This window comes from Dipodomys ordii, unplaced genomic scaffold, assembly GCF_000151885.1.
Source record: "Dipodomys ordii isolate 6190 unplaced genomic scaffold, Dord_2.0 Scaffold11, whole genome shotgun sequence".
Classification (NCBI taxonomy): domain Eukaryota; kingdom Metazoa; phylum Chordata; class Mammalia; order Rodentia; family Heteromyidae; genus Dipodomys; species Dipodomys ordii.
The window spans coordinates 12,416,595-12,435,515 of record NW_012267227.1 but is presented as its reverse complement, the minus strand read 5'-3'; the positions used below and the strand labels follow the sequence as shown (position 1 = coordinate 12,435,515).

The following is an 18,921-nucleotide window of genomic DNA, read 5'->3' as shown; positions in this document are numbered from 1 at the left end:
CTTAGAAGAACTTGTCTACCACTTTCTCCTGGGTGAATTAAATTCCCTGTGGTAATTTTATAACTTTATTCTCTCCTTTTTCTTCTATTCTTATTGAATGATTTCAAACTCCTTTCTTTCTTTCCTTTCCTTTCCTTTCTTTCCTTTCTTTCTTTCGTCAGTCATGGGGCTTGAACTTGGTGTAGGCACTGTCCCTCAGCTCTTCCGCTCAAGGTGAGCACTCTATCACTTGAGCCACCATACCACTTCCAGTTTTCTGGTGGTTTATTGGAGATAAGAGTCTCACAGACTTTCCTGCCCCAACTGGCTTTGAACCATGATCCTCAGATCTCAGCCTCCTGAGTAGCTAGGATTACAGGCGTGAGCCACCAGCGCCCGGCCTCATTTATTTTCTTAAATGAAATATTCTTTGTAGGAATTCTAAATTTAAAAAAACACTAGGAAGAGATTTTTTTAATGATACAAAAATCTTACTGAGGACAACCATTGGAAACAATTTGTTGTGTATTTCTCCTATATTTATTCTATGGGTGTCTACTCTTGTACCTTGAGTCATACTACACACATTTGCATCCTATATTTTCCCCATGTCATCACTTATTAATCTAAAATAGTCTAAATTGCTGCATAGAAAAACATGCTATGGCTCACTTGATTTTCTATTTATTTATTGTTCCAGTCCTGGGGCTTGATCTCAGGGTCCGGATGCTGACTCTGTGCTTTTTTGCTCAAGGCTAGCGCTCTATCACTTGAGCCACAGCTCCATTTCTGGCTTCCTGCTGGTTCACTGAGATAAGAGTTTCACAGACTTTCCTGCCCAGGCTGGCTATGAACTGCAATACTCCTGAGTAGCTAGCACCTGGCTAAATCTACATACTTATCAATAGTATCCAATAGTATCTTCCAATCTAAACCACATTTTACAATTTTCAATGTTAGAAATGTAGTATCTAATGATACGTTCTGCATCTCTCATTGCTAGTGAGGCTAAATTTTTTTTCCAAATGTTTCTTAGTGGCTTGTAATATTCTTCTATAAAGTTCTGCTCAGGATGTAGAATTGATTCATCTATTTATTGATTTATTTATTGATTGGTGACCTTATGAGGACCTCTTTCCTTTTTCCTTTCATCCTCCCCACCCCCTGTTTTTTTTGTCGTTCGTGGGGCTTGAACTCAGGGCCTGGGCACTGTCTCAGATCTTTTTTTTTTGGGTCCGTTCGTGGGGCCTGAACTCTGGGCCTGGGCACTGTCCCTTAGCTCTTCAGCTCAAGGCTAGCGCTCTACCACTTGAGCCACAGCTCCACTTCCTTGCTTATTACTATTTAAAGTTGGTATCTCATAGCTTTAAGAGAATCTAGGAGTTGTTTCCATACCTCTTTGATTAACTGGATCTTTAGCTACGTAGGCAACATAGTCTGTAGTATCCTATAAAAAAAAGGAAAAACAACTGTATTTCAGATGGATTATACCATTGAAAGCTATGATCACATTTGAGACGTGACGCTGAAACAAGAACTTACATATGAATCTTTCTGCTTCAAGAGAAAAGGATAACATTGCAGGGGGAGCTTAATATGCGTTATATAGTTAAGCAATTGTGAGGCCCAGATGCTCTTCCTCTTGAGAGGAGACTAGGAAGGTTAAAGTTTTAGAGGCCTCCAGGTGCTGGTGGCTCATGCCTGTAATCCTAGTTACTCAGGAGGCTGAGATCTGAGGATCAAGGTTCAAAGCCAGCCCGGGCAGGAAAGTCCATGAGACTTTCATCTCCTTAATTGGAGACACAAATAAAAAAATAAATAAATAACACAAATGGAGCTATGGGACAACACTCAAGTCCTGAGTTCAAGCCCTAGGATGGCCACAGAAAAAATTTTTTTGAGATAGACTATGTCATTGAGAATAAAAGAGAATACAGATATGTTATATATTAGGACACTTTTTTAGTCAGTTGTGGGGCTTGAACTCTGGGTCTGGGCACTGTCTCTGAGCTCTTTTGCTCAAGGCTAGTGCTCTACCACTTTGAGCCACAGCACCACTTCCAGTTTTCTGGTGGTTAACAGGAATAAGTCACAGACTTTCCTGCCCAGGCTGGCTTTGAACTGTGATCCTCAGATCTCAGTTTCCTGAGTTGCTGGGATTACAGGCCTAAACCACCAGCACCCAGTTTGACACATTCTTTCTAAATGGCTAGAGACCATGACTCTGTGCTGAAACTTCGAATCTTAGTAGTTATGTGATCACAAATGTGTCATAAACTAGGATGTGGCACACATCAATACCCCTACTGTTCAAACAGACACAGGCATGTCAGAAAGTAAAGTGATCAAAGAAATATGGGGTTTTGTTCTTGGTGGCTTGTGTGAGTGCATCATCAGCTGGCTTAAAGAAAAATACAAGCCAGGTGTCAATGGCTCACACCTGTAATCCTAGCTACTCAGGAGGCTGAGATCTGAGGATCACGGCTCAAAGCCAACCCAGGCAGGAAAGGCTGTGAGACTCTTATCTCCAATTAACCACCAGAAAACCAGAAGTGGTGCTGTGGCTGAAGTAGTAGAGCTAGCCTTGAGCTGAAGAGCTCAGGGACTGCGCTCAGAGTTCAAGCCCCATGACCAAAAAAAAAAAAAAAAAGAAAAATACAGCAAGAATGTAATGCATTTATCTGATCAATACCATCAGAGGACAAAGAAATCATTTTTAAAAAGGAAGAAACGATGAAGACTTAAGTAAAAGAGAAATATGTTGCTGACTTGGTTAAAAAAAAACAAAAACAAAAAACAAAGCAGCAACAACAAAAAACAAGCTCCTTGGTAATTCCAGCTTTGATTGAAAAGAATAAGTTGATGAATGATGAGATTTGAATAATTAAAGATGCTTTTTGTTATCTCAGTTCTCAGAGAAGAAAAAAATATATTCAGTGCCATTTGCAGATGAGAAGTATGACTCTCTAGAGGGCAGAGGCAATCAGCTCTCAGGAAATAAAAGCCCAGGTCTGTAATACCCTCAAGGACAATCACTTAAGAACCCACAACGAAGCATACAGGAAGCAGACCTCAGGGTCAGCATAACTTAGTCTTGAGTTGTTTTGTCTTGTTTTGTTTTAAGAACACACAAGCAAGTAAATTTCTTGTGCAGAAAGAAAAATGGCTTAAAGGTCTTCCCAGTAAGTAAGGTCATGTCTAAGGAATGGAACCCAGGGCCTCATGCAAGGCAAGCACTCTACCACTGAGCCACCTTCCCAGTCCCCACAACTGCTTTTTGTAATGACATGGAGATGATTAACCAGAGTATCCCCCTCATAGATAAGGACCCTGAACCATCAAGAGATTAAACAAGGTCTACATAACTCCAATGCCTGGCACTATATACCACCTAACTGGAACTGTGGTCTACTGGACAGAGTTCCAGCTCCAGTGCTTAGGATGAATCCAACTTACTATTTGTATATATAGAGGGCTGGGTAACTGGGGCTTGAACTCAGGTCCTGGGTGCTGTTCCTGGGCCCTTTTTTTTTTCTTCAAGGCTAGTATTCTACCATTTGAGTTGCATCTCTGTTTCTGGCTGTGTGTGTGTGTGTGTGTGTGTGTGTGTGTGTATGAGAGAGAGAGAGAGAGAGAGAATTGGAGTAAGTAATAAAATGCTGAAATAAGGATACAGATGACCCATTGTAACAATGAGATGTACAAGACACTACATTGAAAATGAGCTTTACAGCTTGGTGGGGGGAGGAGTTGGGGAGGTGGGGAGGGAAGGGATGGTAGGGGAAAAACAAAGGAGGGGGTAATGATGCTTTATAGGAAGTGTACTCATTACCTTACTCTTGTAACTGCAACCCCTTTGTACAGTATCTTTACAATAAATAACAATATATATATTAAAGAGTCCTCATGGACTTCCCAGGCCAGGCTGGTCTAACTGTGGTCCTCAGATCTCAGCCTCCTGAGTAGTTAGGATTACAAATGTGAGTTACCAGCACCTGGCCCAGCTTACCATTTTTTTTCTTTCTTCCTTCCTTCCTTCCTACCTTCCTTCCTTCCTTCTTTTCTTTCTATTCTTTCTATCTTATGTCTGAAACCAGGACTTAAACGCAGTATTTTCCACCTTCACTCACTGGCTAGCACTCTACCAACTAAGCCATACTTATTATTCTATATTGCTCTACTTTCTCTCCAATTGCAGAGAGCACAGGGGTTTAACCAAGTCAGCAGTATGTGTGTGGGTATAAATATGTATGTGTGTATATATATATATATATACATATAGATGCATATATATACACATACACACTTTAGATGCAAACGATATAAATTTGTGGCAGATACTAAAGGTCTGCATATGTTCTCCGTATCTTTTCTTGAGGTTACCAATATTCAGCTTCTCTGAGAGTCATCCTGTTACCTTCTTCTAGTGCTCCATATGCCTATACAAAAATGGCACATGATGTCACTCCTCTGGAGTGAAACAGAAGGCATCCATTCTCTCAAATAGATTTGTTGGTTGTTCAGTCCCTGAAGCCCCTCGTTTTAATGTCTCTCTCCAAACACTCTGGTCCAGCGGTGGGCGGGGCAGGGAGACAAGGAGCGACACTCCATTCTGTAGAGCTTTAGAGAGAGAAGCCCCCACAACTCACAGGAAGTGAGCATGACTCAGACGAGAGGAAATCTAAGTACTCTCTCTCCAGTTATCCATTCTTTGCACGGGTTTTCTGCCAAGCTGTTCGCTTGTTCTGGTAGGTTTAGTCGTCTTGCTTCGGAGGCAGGATGGAAAATGAGCCTTCCTTCCCTCATACCAGTTTTCCTCACACCAAGTCCAATTGACTCTGTGGGAAATAATCCTGAGAGACCACTGGCAATACAGGTAGGAGAGACATGCTCAAGTTTTTGTTTTTGTTTTTTGGGCGTTTCTTTTGTGACTTCAATGTGATCAACAAGAAGCTTAGCCAATGATAATTCCATGGCTAATAACACAATGAAGGATTATCAGTTCAACTCCTAATCTGAGTATTTTAAAATTTTTTTTAAGGTCTGAGACTGGGACTCAAACTCAGTCCCGGACACTATGTGAACCTGTCCAGCACTGCTCCAAGTGGGCCACGCCTCCAACCCCATTTTACAATTAAGTGACAGGAAATATTCTACTCAAGTCTGTCTTTTTTTTTTTTTTTTTGGTTGTGGGACTTGTACTCAAGGCCCAGGCACTGTCCCTGAGCTCTTTTTGCTCACGGCTAGTGCTTGGACCACCTTGAACTACAGCTTCACTTCCAGTTTTGTTTTGTTTTGTTTTGTTTGAGTGGTTAATTGGAGATAAGCATCTGACAGGGACTTTTCTGCCTGGGCTGGCTTCGAACTGTGATCCTCAGATCTCAGGCTCCTGAGTAGCTAAGATTATAGGCATGAGCCACTGGCATACGACTCTTTTATTTTTTTTAATTACCTGCCACATTTCCCTATTAACAGACTACAAGGACATTTGGAAAACACATGTAGTAGTTCCTACACTTCACATAGAACTTAACTTTTCTAAAAAGAACTTTTACCAAACCATACTTACAAGATCCCCTCCTGAGGCGAATGAAATAGACTGCATATGATGATTGGCAATAATCTGAAAAAAAAAATAAACATCATGATATGATAAATGATTGTTCTTAGTTATCGAGTGTCACACATGACAACCTCAAGAAAAGGAATAATTACTCTGTTTCTAATAGCAGTAAATTAGCTGTCCAGTGTGATTCTCAAACAACGGACTCCTATACAGCAAGAATTTGTGGTACAAGGTGCCCCTAACCTAAAAAAATGTATGGCTTCATTTACTGATGCTCAAAAGCAGAGTTATTTTGTCATGTTGAACGTGGAGATGATCGTTACTCCTGGGGCAGAGGAAGAGGAAGCCAATGATTATCTGATGCTGAAAATGGCACTTTTGATCTGGGTAGTAGTTACATAGACAAGTTCATCTCATGACAATTAAGCTACACATGTTATTTGCATATATTTCTATATTTCTATTTCAGTAAAAACAAAAGCAGTAAGTACAAAGCTCAATGTAATCCTATCAGCAATAGCTCATTAATTAGACACTTTTGGGGGCGAAAGAGAAAAGTACATTTTATAAGAATATACCTAAGGGGCTGGGAAGGTCACTCAGTGGTAGAGTTTTTGCCTTGCATGCACGAGGCCCTGGGTTCGATTCCTCAGCACCACATAAGCAGAAAAAAGCCAGAAGTGGTGCTGTGGCTCAAGTGGTAGATGCTATACTTAAGCTGAATTGCTGAGGGACAGCGCTCAGGCCCAGAGTTCAGGCCCCATGACTGGCAAAAAAAGAAAAAAAAGAATATACCTAAAGTATAAACTAATAAGAATCATGTAAAGTTTTGGGAAAGATTTACTGAAGGGTATTAAAAAGACCTGATTAAACAGAAAGATATCACAAGATATTAATTTTTTCTAGCCCTATATTAATCTATAAATTCCACATAATTCTGAGAGACATGCTACCAATGTCATTAGAAGAACTTTTCAAGATGTTCCCAAAATTAATATGGAAATATAAATCAATAGGGAAGTATAAATTACCATGCAAGTATAAATTGCTAAAGCAATTGTGTATGTGTATGGGGGTGGGGGGGTATATGCACCAGTACTGGGGCTTGAACTCAAGAGCCAAGGTGTTGTCTCTAAACTTTTTCACTCAAGCCTAGCACACTACCATATGAGCTATAGTTCCATGTCTGCCTTTTTACTGGTTAACTGGAGATAAAACATCTTACAGATTTTCATGCCTAAGCTGAATATCTCAGCCTCCTAAGAGCCACCTGTGTCCAGTGAGTTAAAGTAATTAAAAAAAAAAACACAGTGGACAGGATATACTTCACTAGATACCAAGACATAACAAAGATATATTCAAATCATTTATAAAATATGGAATAATAAATGCTCAAGAAGAGCTAAGGCAATCTTCAAAAAACAAAGACAAGATTTTCACTGGACACCAATGACTCACTCCTGTATTCCTAGCTACTCAGGAGGCTGAGATCTGAAGAACAAGGTTCAAAGCCAGCCCAGGTAGGAAAGTCTGTGAGACTCTTATCTCTAATTAATCAGAAAAAAACTGGAAGTGGAGGTATAGCTCAAGAAGTAGAGTGCTAGCCTTGAGCAATAAAGCTAATGAGCAGTGCCAAGGCCCTGAGTTTATTTTTTTTCTGTATCAGCTAGCTAGATATATTACTGAAGTAGAAAAAATCCATACTTTTTGAAAAAAATCAATTCTAATATTCAAAGGAAATGCAGAAAAATCTTGTATTTGGCTACATAAAAACAAACTTTAAAACCTTTATATAAGACTTTTAAGACAAACAATAATGGGCAGGGAGAACATATTTGTAAAATGAAAAAGTTCCACATAGAGAGTTTATAAGGTTTTCTTACAAATCAGTAAGAAATAGAAATAAACTCCAAGTAGAACCAATTAATTCACAAAACAAATACGAATGCTTGAGAAAGCTACTGAAAGATAATCAATCTCCAAGAAAGCTAAAGGTATGGAAAATAAAACAAGATACCACCAAAGTGATTTTAAAAATTATTAAAATTCAACAAAATCCTATGTGCTGAGTGTGTGATAACTATGCACAGCTATTCTAGATATAGCAATTTGTTAGCATGCACTGGAAGAATGAATACCCTACCATCACATCTTTTATTCTAGAGGAACACTGGAACATGGGGGGGATCCATTCTTTACAGTATCAATGCACACGTAGGTCAACTTCAGTACATTTACACAAACGAAAAACAAACAGCAAAGAACAACAAAAGACTGAATCAAAGCTAATTTTTTTCACAACACTGCGGAGTCTTTTTTTTTTCCCCCTCCTCATCGAAACATGCAAATCCTTACAAGTATGTTAAGATCCTTGTGAAGGCGAAGAAAAGGAGATTGGAAGAAAACACATCAAATTGATCATTGTGGGAAGGGAGCTCCTGAGAAAAGCAATGGAACCATATATATATATATATATATATTTATATTTATATATAAATATATATGTATTTACACATATATATGTATTTATATATATAAATACATATATATGGTATGTTTCCCTCTGGTGAATGACTATACATATATATGTCAATAAACATATTAGAAAGATAGATGAGCAGAAAGGATCATTTATAGATAGATGAGCAGAAAGGATCATTTATAGATAGATGAGCAGAAAAGATCAATTATAGATAGATGAGCAGAAGAGATCATTTCCTCATATGTGGATCCGTGACATATACTCTCCAGTTTGGAGACGTGGATTCTCCAGTTATTCACGCCTGGAGAGCAGGTCCCTTAAGCCTTGGACCAGAAGCCCCAGTTACCAGGATGAAGAAAGGAGGGGGCGGGGCCTGACTTGTTGCTATGGAGACCACGTATTGTCCAGCTTCCAGCATCCCGGGGGCGGGGCGGGGCGGGGTGGGGGGAACGGAGCAGAGTACCGCGCTTGCCTATTGTGGGCCTCTTCGGTTTGCACAGGTCCAAATGCATCATGATGTAACCCACCACCACCACCATCATGGAACCGTGTGCAGAGACACAGACAGCAAACGCCTCCTTCTCCTTCCCCGCCATGGTGGCGGGGGGTGGGGTGGGGGGCCAGCGAGGCGTGGGGGGTGGGGTGGGAGGGGGAGGAGGAAGACCACGCCCCTTCCCTGTCCCGGATCTGCAGAAGGACGCAGGCGCAGTGCATTACGTCAGCGCGCTCTCCCCCTGCTCCCGCGGCCGGCGCGCAGGCGCACCGCCGCACCCGAGGAGGAGGCAGCTCGGCTTAGGCAAGCCCCAGGACGTTGCATTTTTTTTTTTCTTTTCCCGGGGTTTTGGGGGGGGCTGGAGAGAGAGAGAGAGAGACGCCAAGATAACCTAAGATCACACGTTTCCAAAGAGCCGCCAGCATGTCGATCACCATGGCGGAGATGGCAGAGCTGTCGGAGCTGTACGAGGAGTGCAACGACCTGCAGATGGACGTGATGCTGGGCGAGGGCGACCTGCCGCCGCCGCTGGAGGAGGTAGGCCCCATGGAGGAGGAGGCGGGGGCCGCGGCCCAGCCCATGGCGGCGGCGGCCCCGCCACGGGGGAAAGGCGGCCTGGCGGCCGGGCCCGGCGCCGCCGAGCACCCGGGACCCATGGCCGGCCTCGACTTCGAGAGCGAGGACGAGGAGTTCGATGACTGGGAGGAGGAATACGAGTACCCCGAAGGGGATCGGCTGGGCGGCGCGGGCTACCGGGTGTCCGCCGCCCTGGAAGAAGCCAACAAGATGTTTCTGCGAACCTCCCGGGCCCGGGAGGCCGCGCTGGACGGGGGGTTCCAGATGCATTACGAGAAGACCCCCTTCGACCAGCTAGCCTTCATCGAGGAGCTCTTCTCGCTCATGGTGGTCAATCGCCTGACCGAAGAACTCGGTTGCGATGAGATTATCGATAGGGAGTAAAATCACAGGCTGGTGGCAATAAAAAGAAAAAAAAGGAGGAGGAGGAGGAAACTCCTTAAGGACAGATCCCCACATTTCCGCCATCGTTTGGGTTGCCTTCCACAGAGCCCTGTGAAAAGCTGGATCTTCAACATAAAAAGGAAAAAATATATATATAGTTAGTTTTTTGTTGTTGTTGTTTTGTTTCCCTGAAGAGAAGACAATAGGACAGTGACTGGACCGTGGTGAAAAAGGAAAAGAAATAGGAAGGAAAGGAAGAAGAAGGGGGCGGGAGGGGGAGGGGAAAGGGCTTAGGACTGTGGAATTCTGGTTTCAAGAACGTCCTGGAACACTTGTGGCTCTGACTTTGGTTATTGATCGAGATTTTTTTTTTTTCCCCTTTGCGTTGGGGGAAGACATCTTGTGGACACCATCCACCTTCAAGATGATTTTTTTTCAAGAGGAAACCATGACCAAGATAAACTGCCAATTCCAGAGCCCCCTGACACTAGTCATAGAATGAGAAGAACAGAATTACATCCACCAGACACCTTTGAATTATTTGGACTTGAATGCCTATTGTGAAAACTCAGAATTCGTGATCTTAGACAAGGCGTAATTATCGGACTACATTTGCATTGTTAGATTCATTAAATATTCATGCCCCCGAAAGGATGAAGAAATTAAATTCATATAGAATGTCATGTGCTATTATTTTAAAATGTGTTTCTAAGGAAATCTGAAATGTTGTTAGTACATGTATCTTGATCATTTATAAAGCGACTGTGATCTATAATCAGGAAAATTAACTGTCATGACTCTTTTAAGATGTCAGAAAATCAACCCTTCTTTTTAAAGTTTCAATTTAGATGTTAAAATGTGAAAGTACAAAGAAAAGCTATTTCTAGTACCCTTGTATACAAGGTATATCTTTTGTCTTGCTTGCTGTGTTTTGTTTAAGCTGGTGATTGAACTTCATATTGTAAGAACTGTTAGTGAAAATTCTCAAGTAAAAGGAAAATCCCAAAATGGTTTTTTTTACAAACAATTATACTATCTGTCTTTGAAGGTCTTAAACCTAGCCAGAAATCCACCTCAGTATCTGAAGTTTCCCTCTGTCTCCTCCTCTAATTAAGCTTGTTATTCCTTATGCACCAGCATTGGAGATAATAAAATTCCTTGTTCTGTGTGTTTGTTTGGCTGATAGTATTGCATGCATACGTATGTTGGCATATTTCTTTTGTCCATTTTTCTAAGTTTAAATAATGTTCATAATGATCCACTTTCAAACACCTGATTTACAAATTAACTTCTGAAAGCTAACGTTCAGGAAAGTATAGCCTGTAAGGATTTGCCAGCTTAGGAAAACCTTACGTTGCTGCTATGGCTATTGCTCTAAGATGCTGGTTTTTTGGGAGTAATAATTAAAACAGAAGGCTATGCCAAGCAAAGTGAGTATAAAAGCAGATCTCAACATGATCATTTCAAAGATTCAGATACTCTTCCATAATGACAGTAAAGAACAGATTCTATGTAGAAAGACAACTCAGCCTTTTACCCTCTTACCCACCCTTGGAGGAGAAAATCCTATAAAGTGCCAGGACTGTGACAAGGATAATTAGAATCATTTGGAACACTAGCTTGGTTGGGTGGGGGAGAGGATGGGGAGTAAACTGTTGGTTATAAATCCTAGAGCCTCTTCCCTAACATCTTCTGTTGCCTTCTCTAGCTGATAGCTGCAGTCAGATGAGTGTATGGGTAGTAATTGTGCAGTGTAAATTGACAGGTACTCTTGAGGTACATGCCAGTGACCAATAAACTGGCCGGTTGCATTTATCTCCAGATAAAGATGGCAAAAAAAAAAAAAAGAAGCCAACAGAAAAAGCTCGTAATGTCTACAAACTGAGAAGCCCAGAAAGGTAAGTGACAAAACCCATCATTTTACCCTCCCTGTGGCCCCAAAGCTTCTGGCATGACCAGTGCCAAACCTTCTATGAGACCTTGATCTACAGTAAATCCTTCAATATCAAGAACCTTAAGCCAGTAAATATTAGAAAAATCATACCCTCACACAGGAATAACCTGATGGAAGAATTTTTTTTTTAAATTCAAAGCAGTGCCAATGTAGCTTAACATTTGGGAAAACTTTTTGACCTGAAGAATTAGAAGAAAATGTTTTCTGCTTAAGTTTCAATAGGCTATAGTATCAGCCCCAGAACTCATACTACTCTTCCTCTGCCCCTTCATCCACACCCCAGTCCAATGATCAAAGCAAGTACATCACGTATCAGGTGGTGTTTAGTATGTTCTCTGAGCAGCAAGTATTTGTACAGTTTGGTGTTCAGTGGGTGACAAGTTGGCAAGTTGGTAATACTAGTATTCTAATTATGGCTATGCAGATTTTTTTCCTCTGGTTTATTAAACTGGAAGCATACTCTTTACACATCTCTTTATTAGCCCTAGACTTCCAGAAAAAAAAATGGATGTGTTAAAGTATAAAATGACCTTGGCTCTCTTACCTGTTGACTGTCTAGATTCACCAGCGTGAGGCTACACGTGGAGATAGTCAATTGTATGTTCATTCCCGAAAACTGAAGATGACTTTTGCCAAGAACTGTTGATAGCAACTTAACGGGGGCCTTTAAAAATAACAGAAACCACACTATAAATTAAGGATGTTGCTAGAGACTTAACCACTACAGTAATGTTTTCAGAACTTTAAAAAATGCTTTAAAACCTCTACTCCTCCTCTGATGAGAAGGAATGAGGTTTTGTTTTTTTTTTTTTTAACTAAACACTTTTACAAAGTAAAATTCAGAGTCATTTAAGAAGTGAAATTTGAGGCCTCAGAACTTTTCTCCTACTTCTCTATTCCCCAAGAGTAAGGCCTGTTTTATATCAACAAATTCCTGAGAGTTTAGACCAGTTGAACTTTTCAATGCAAATCTTACAAAAGGAAACACAACCCACCAGGGACTAGAGCTTTTGCTTAGTGAACCAGTTCTGCACAAGGCCTGGGCTTGATACACCCCAGCACTGCAGTGGGGGGGAGAAGGGAAGGAAAAACCAAGAGGAGGTTGGGGTATAGAGGAGAAGGAAAAGGAAGAAAAGGGGTGCTGCTTTATTGAGGCCAACCCTTTTGCTTTTTGCTGGTATTGGAGCTTGTGCACGTACTCAGAGCCTGCGGGTTGTCCCTTAGGATATTTGCTCAAGGCTCACACTCTTTAACGCTTGAGTCACACCTCCACATTCAGCTCTTTGCTGATTTATTGGAAATAGAGTTCCAGATTTGTCTGCACAGGCTGGCTTCCAGCCAAGATCCTCAGATCTCAGCCTCTCGAGTAGCCAGAATGACAGGAATGAGCTGCCAGCACCTGGCCTTTAACATGTATTTTGATACGCTCTTTGCCATAGTTGGAGGAATATAAAACAAGACAACCCATATACCTTTCGCTTTTTAATGGCTCCATTTGCTCCAGGGACAGCTTCACACAGACGACTTATTGCTTCCCTACAAGAGAAACCAGAGACACTTAGCATACTCCCTAGGTGCTGTGACTATTCCAGAAATGGTAGAAATGATCCTGATCAAATTTTACCTAGACATGGAGAGACCAACATAAATGAACCCCACTCTGCTTATCCCTTCTGCAGTTAAAACCCAGGAAGGCCGGGCACTGGTGGCTCATGCCTATCTATAATCCTAGTTACTCAGGAGGCTAAGATCTGAGGATTACGGTTCAAAGCCAGCTGGGACAGGAAACTCCATGAGACTCCTCTCCAATTAACCACCAGGAAACCAGAAGTGGCGCTGTAGCTCAAGTGGTAGAGTGCTCGCTTTGAGCTGAAGAGCTGAGGGACAGCGCCCAGGCCCAGAGTTCAAGCCCCATGCCAGACCAAAAAAAAAAAAAAGAAACAGGAAGATCTAGCAACACCCTAATACTCAAAAAAGCTGTTTCACAGCCAAGGGGCCTACCATTCACTTCATCAATTTCCTTCCCACTTGGATGTTCAGATTTGGCCTTGTGTGTTATTGGTTCTTGTTGTCTTTTTTTTTTTTTTCCATTCAAAAAGGAAGTGGCGGCCAGGCACTGGTGGCTCATGCTTGTAATCCTAGGATGCTGAGATCACGGTTCAAAACGAGCTCAGGCAGGGAAGTCCCTGTGAGAATCTTACCTCCAATTAACAACCAGAAAACCAGAAGTGGTACTGTGGCTCAAAGTGGTAGAGTGCTACCCTTGAGCAAAAAGAGCTCAGGGACCAGTGCCTAGACCCTGAGTTCAAGCCCCATGACCAGAAAAGGAAAAAAAAAAAAAAGGGTGGGGTGGGGTGGTAGATCTTTGTTTCTGGAGAATACATTCCAATTATAACTTTAACAAAATCTTTATTGTGGTATTTTGAATTTAAACCACACACACACACACACACAAACACACACACACACACACACCATAGTTTTTGAGCACCAAAGAAGATCACAAACAGATGACGATGTCAGTAAAGGATGCTGGAGACTAGAGAGAGGTTCAAGGTAGTCTCAAATGGAACCTTATTGACCCAGTTACTGCTACAAGCCATTGACCGTTTATGTAATTTCGCAGAAGAAAAGGAAATCAATACCAAATTTCCTCCTTTGCTTTATTTTTCGGCCCTTACTATATATTGCACTTCCTGAGAGAAAAGCACCACTAAACTAAGTAGATGCCCCTTAATGGAAGTGGTGAACAAGCAAGCAGATGCCCTCCTCTCCGGAAGTGCAGTTATTAACTAAAAGCTTTTGTCTCTGCATGTATGAAAATAGAATGGTGAGGCCTGTTGACATGGTTTTAAGAAGAAAGGAGTGGAGTCAGGGGGAGTCAGGGAGGTGTGGTTGATCTTTGTCTATATGTGCAGAAATGTTACAATTCAAGTCCCTAGTACAACAACTAAGTACGCTAACAGAAAGGAAAGAAAGAAACTGGGCATAATGTTTCATGCTTGTGGTACTAGTTATGGGGTGGAGTAGGCAGGAAGATTGTAGTTTGAGGCTAACCAGAGCCAAAAATAAATAAAAGTATTAAATCTTATCTAAAAAATAAAGCAACCAAGTTTAGGGGGTTGGGCTCAAATAGTAGAGTGCTTGCCTAACAAATATATGGCTCTGAGTTCAAACCTCAGCACCACCAAAAAGAGGGGGAGGGAAAGATGAATACAAAATCCACTGTTTGGGGCTAGGAATGTGGCTTAGTGGTAGAGTGCTTGTCTCCCATGCATGAAGCCCTGGGTTTGATTCCACAGTACCACAAACACAGAAAAAGCAGGAAATGGCGCTGTGGCTCAAGTGGTAGAGTGCTAGGCTTGAGCAAAAGCAGCTCAGGGACAGTGCCCAGGCCCTGAGTTCAAGCCCCAGGACTGGCAAAAAAAAAGAAAAAAATTCCACTGTTGGAAAAGATGGCAATCTAGATCCATTGCTAGGGACCTAGATTACTATTTACATAATTCAAGGGGGGAAAAAGCAGAACATGGATTGATAAAGACACATTAGTAGCAGCTATGTGCAAATTATTGTGCTATAGAAAGAGTTAATAAAGCCAGGTGTGTGGCTTATGCCTGGAATCTTAGCATTTAAGATTTCACAAGCAAGGAGATTATCGGTTCCTGGACTACATAGCAAGAATTTGTAAAAAGGTAGGAAAAGAGGATAGAAAAAAGGGAAAAGTAAAAGGGAAAGAGGAAGGAAGGAAAGAAGGAAGGAAGTGCTTCCTTCCTTCCTTCCTTCCTTCCCTCTCTGTCTTTCTCCAAAATAATCCTCAGGCTCTCTCCCCAAACAGACCTATCTGTACAAAATTCAACAGTAAAGAGTCCACTTTCTATCCTCACCTCCCTTTCCCCAGAAAACATTCTAGAAGCATCACTGAAAAATAACTTCTCAGGTTTTTGCTTTTTTTGTTGGTCACTGTGTGAAGGAATCTGAAATCCCAGCCACAGAAGGCAGACCTATGCTTGCATTTTGTTACTTTTCTTCACAAAGATCTTTTTCTTACCCAGAGACTGGGACCAAGAAATTAACTCTTAACATTTTCAAGAACAAATAGTACTTTCAGAGCTTTGCTAGAATTTCAACCACACTCTCCAGTCTCGGGCATGGACTTCACAAATCCTGAAGAAATAAAAAGCAAATAAAAGTTGAGCACCCCTCCAACCCCCTCCCCCTCCTCCCCCCAGTAGTGATTTCTCCCAGGGCCAAGAGGTCCCCAGGCCATTCTGCAGCCGCCATCAGCCTGCATTTCTGTGGCTGTCAGGCTATGAGATTCTCTCCAGCTAGAGCACTGTATTAGCAAATAAACTCTCTTAGGGGAGCAGACCTCTTGGAGTTTAAATGGCTGAAGACTTCTACCATGGGAGCCTATGAGAGACAGAGACAGAGCTAGAGAGACAGAGGGAGACAGACAGAGAGAAGGGAGAAGTAGGGAGAGGAGGAGGAAGGGAGAGGGAAGAAGTGGTCACTTTGTTTATTGTCTAACCACAAGAGGGGAGAGGAGATGTGGGTTGATGGAAGAGAAGGAGAAGGCAGTTGAAGATTTTTTTTTCTTTTAAGACCATAAACCCTGCATATACCATAAGACCACACAAAAAAAAGATGTTTTGTCTTTCTTAAAGTCCAAACTAAACTAATCATCTTTCTTTAGGCTACTACAGAGCTTAAGTTTTGTGTGTGTGTGTGTGTGTGTGTGTGTGTGTGTGTGTGTGTGTGTGAAAAACAGTTTCAGCTCCTCTGGGAAGCAATGTTGCCTAACACTCCTCCCTCAAAAAAAAAAATTTGGAAGGCAATATCATGAAATAGAATATCTAATGAGAGGAGGGGCTATGGCTTTGTTTTGTTTTGTTTCCTGGTGAAATGCAGTTGTTCAGTAAACAGCAAAGGCAGCAAATGGGTAATATAAAATTAAGGGACATTCACATCCTCTACCCCGCCCCCCCCACACACAGAGTAAAAGAAAGGTTTCAGTTTTGTCCAAGCAAATTGAAATGAAAGGAAGGAAGGGCAGGGAGAATCAATCACAGCAAGAGCTTTTCCAAAATAAAAGTCAGAAATACTCTCAAAAAGGTCGGGGGGGGGAGAGGGGGGCAAAAATACAAAACTAGAGGCAAAACTAGTTGGCCTCTATTCTCCCAAGGGACAGTCCCTGGCAAAGTGGAGCTGGGAAGGTGGCTCAGTGGTAGAGTACTTGCCTAGCATGCATGAAGCCCTGGGTTCGAGTCCTCAGTACGACATACACAGAAAAAGCCAGAAGTGGCATTGTGGCTCAAGTGGTAGAGTGCTAACCTTGAGCAAAAGAAACTCAGGGACAGTGCCCAGGCCCTGAGTTCAAGCCCAAGACTGGCCAGAAACAAAAAACAAACGTAACGTTTATAAACTCTTTTAATACTGCACTAGAGGTATTATTTTGTCCTGATTGTTCTACATAGACCCAGTAGCATCTTCTATTTTATTTTTAAATCAAGGCTCCGTGAGCTATGTGTTCAATTTTGCTCAGCTTGGTGAAATTAAAGACAGTCAAAGGTTGCAAAAGTCCTGGGACAGGATACTTTGGAACCTGAGCCTGCCTCGCTAGTGATAAGTAGACAATGAACACAGTCAGAGCACACAGACCGGTTAAAAATGGAAAGCTGTTTAAATTCTCTCTGTGCCGTTATCAACAGGCATCACCCAGCACCCAAGGAGGGTATGCACCTGGCTCTCAGAATATAGCCTTTCATTTTAGAAACAGGCCTTTCAAGTCCCAGGGTGGTTGAATTAAAAAACCCTTCAGGGCCGCCCACAGCACGTACCCACTACTGACTCTCTCTCATCACTCCATCCGCTGGGATTAGACTTCAAATCTGATTTCTAAAATACATTTGCAACTCGACCCAGCTCAGCAGCCTTAGTTCATGGGTTGTTCTGTCTATTCTATGTCTGTCCTTTGGCTCCAATTGAACTAAATGGAAGCAAAGGACCGCCCTAGCCCAAGCACCTCATCTCCTTCCCATCAAGGGCCCACGTCCTGTTCAGCCTGTTCAGCGCTGCGCTGGTTTCCTGTAAGAGACACACGCATTTCAATGCTCAAACATCCACACCCACAAAGGGATGACTGTATAGTCTTTATGAAGAGTCAAGCCTTGGGGCTGGGCAGGTGGCTCAGTGGTAGAGTGCATGCCCTGCATGCATGAGGCCCTGGGTTCGATTCCTCAGCACCACATAAGCAAGAAGAAAAAAGCCGGAAGTGGCGCTATGGCTCAAGTGGTAGAGCGCTAGCCTTGAGCTGAAGAGCTGAGGGACAGCACCCAGGCCCAGAGTTCAGGTCCCACGACCGGACCAAAAAAAACAAAAAACAAAAAACCAAAAAAACTAGTTCTTTTTAAAGGTCATTTGGCATATATGTATTACACATGACAGGCTTTATGTAGGAAGATCACTCTTTACATATGTGTTCACATTTGAAAGGTGTTAACTAGCACACCAGCAAAATCTCCTGTGGTTAGACAACTTCATTCAGCAAGTATGCTCACCGAGCATGCAACACCCCCTTGTAAGTAAGTGATGGCCATACTTTGAAGTCCTTAATAATCACTGGGAACTGGCTGGTTCGAGTGCCAATTTCTAGGGCTCATCCTAGGGACTTGGATTCTGCAAATCTGAACGGGGCTAGGGAACCTGCAGTCTAACCAATCCCACTGGTGATTCTCAAGTCATTCCTGGACTACTGATTAAATCTCTTGGACTCACTACACAGGGGGACGTGGCATCCTGCTTTCCAGCGTGGGACAGATGGCTTTGTTGGTGGATGCTAGGGAATTAGGTCACCTGTTTCTAGAGGCTAGGATCGGGGAGGTGACATTGCCCATTTGAAGGTGGAGAGGGAATCTGTTTTCAACTTCTCACTCTATATTCTGGGAGAGATATTGGGTATTGTCCTCTCTTCTCCCTCCCTGCCACCTCAGTAAAATGGTTTTACCAGAGAGCACTGGTGGCCCTGCCCCTCCCATCACACAGCGGGTGATAATGGCCCTGGCTTCTCTCTTTCATCTGCAGCCTGGAGGCCTAGAGGCTGAGGCATCTGCCCCGGGAAAGGCATTCATGCTGGGGATGGTGGCTCTCAGCCTTGATTGCGATACTGGAGGGCTAACATGTTCAGATGGCCAAATATCATCTCCAGAGAGCCTGATTGAAGTGGTGCAGGATAGAACTTAGGGACTGGGAGTAAAGCAACTTCTCTTAACTACTTCCAACCTAGGATAGTTGAGACTCACACTACTCCAACAGTCCACAAACTTCAGGGGAAAAAAGGCCAAGGAGCAAATCTGGAAGGCTTTTTAGACCACATGGGCTTAGCCACAACTCTTGTTACTCCATGTAGTTAAAAAAGCAGCTGTAGGCCGTTGGTGGGGTTGTAAAGTAGTACAACCACTCTGGACAGCCGTCTGGATGTTCCTTTAAAA

General features: G+C 42.5%; 2 protein-coding genes across 2 annotated transcripts in view; one reads left to right on the top strand and one right to left on the bottom strand.

The window, feature by feature from the left end:
- The window catches only part of Shc4 (SHC (Src homology 2 domain containing) family, member 4), an 88,545-nt gene that overhangs the window by 21,104 nt on the left and 48,520 nt on the right, over positions 1-18,921 (bottom strand). The window contains exons 7-10 of the mRNA XM_013009964.1: positions 12,907-12,970; positions 11,979-12,098; positions 5,549-5,602; positions 1,375-1,426 (exon numbers count right to left, since the gene is read on the bottom strand). Of these exons, the coding sequence (XP_012865418.1) occupies positions 1,375-1,426; positions 5,549-5,602; positions 11,979-12,098; positions 12,907-12,970 (290 nt within the window). The remainder of the gene's footprint in view (positions 1-1,374; positions 1,427-5,548; positions 5,603-11,978; positions 12,099-12,906; positions 12,971-18,921) is intronic.
- Eid1 (EP300 interacting inhibitor of differentiation 1) lies at positions 8,781-10,650 on the top strand. The gene has a single exon (XM_013010180.1). The coding sequence runs from the start codon at positions 8,944-8,946 to the stop codon at positions 9,478-9,480; it is 537 nt and encodes a 178-aa protein (XP_012865634.1). The 5' UTR covers positions 8,781-8,943; the 3' UTR covers positions 9,481-10,650.

Bases quoted from the DNA above. Each gene is read 5' to 3' on its own strand.
- Eid1 (XM_013010180.1), top strand. From the start codon at position 8,944: ATGTCGATCACCATGGCGGAGATGGCAGAGCTGTCGGAGCTGTACGAG.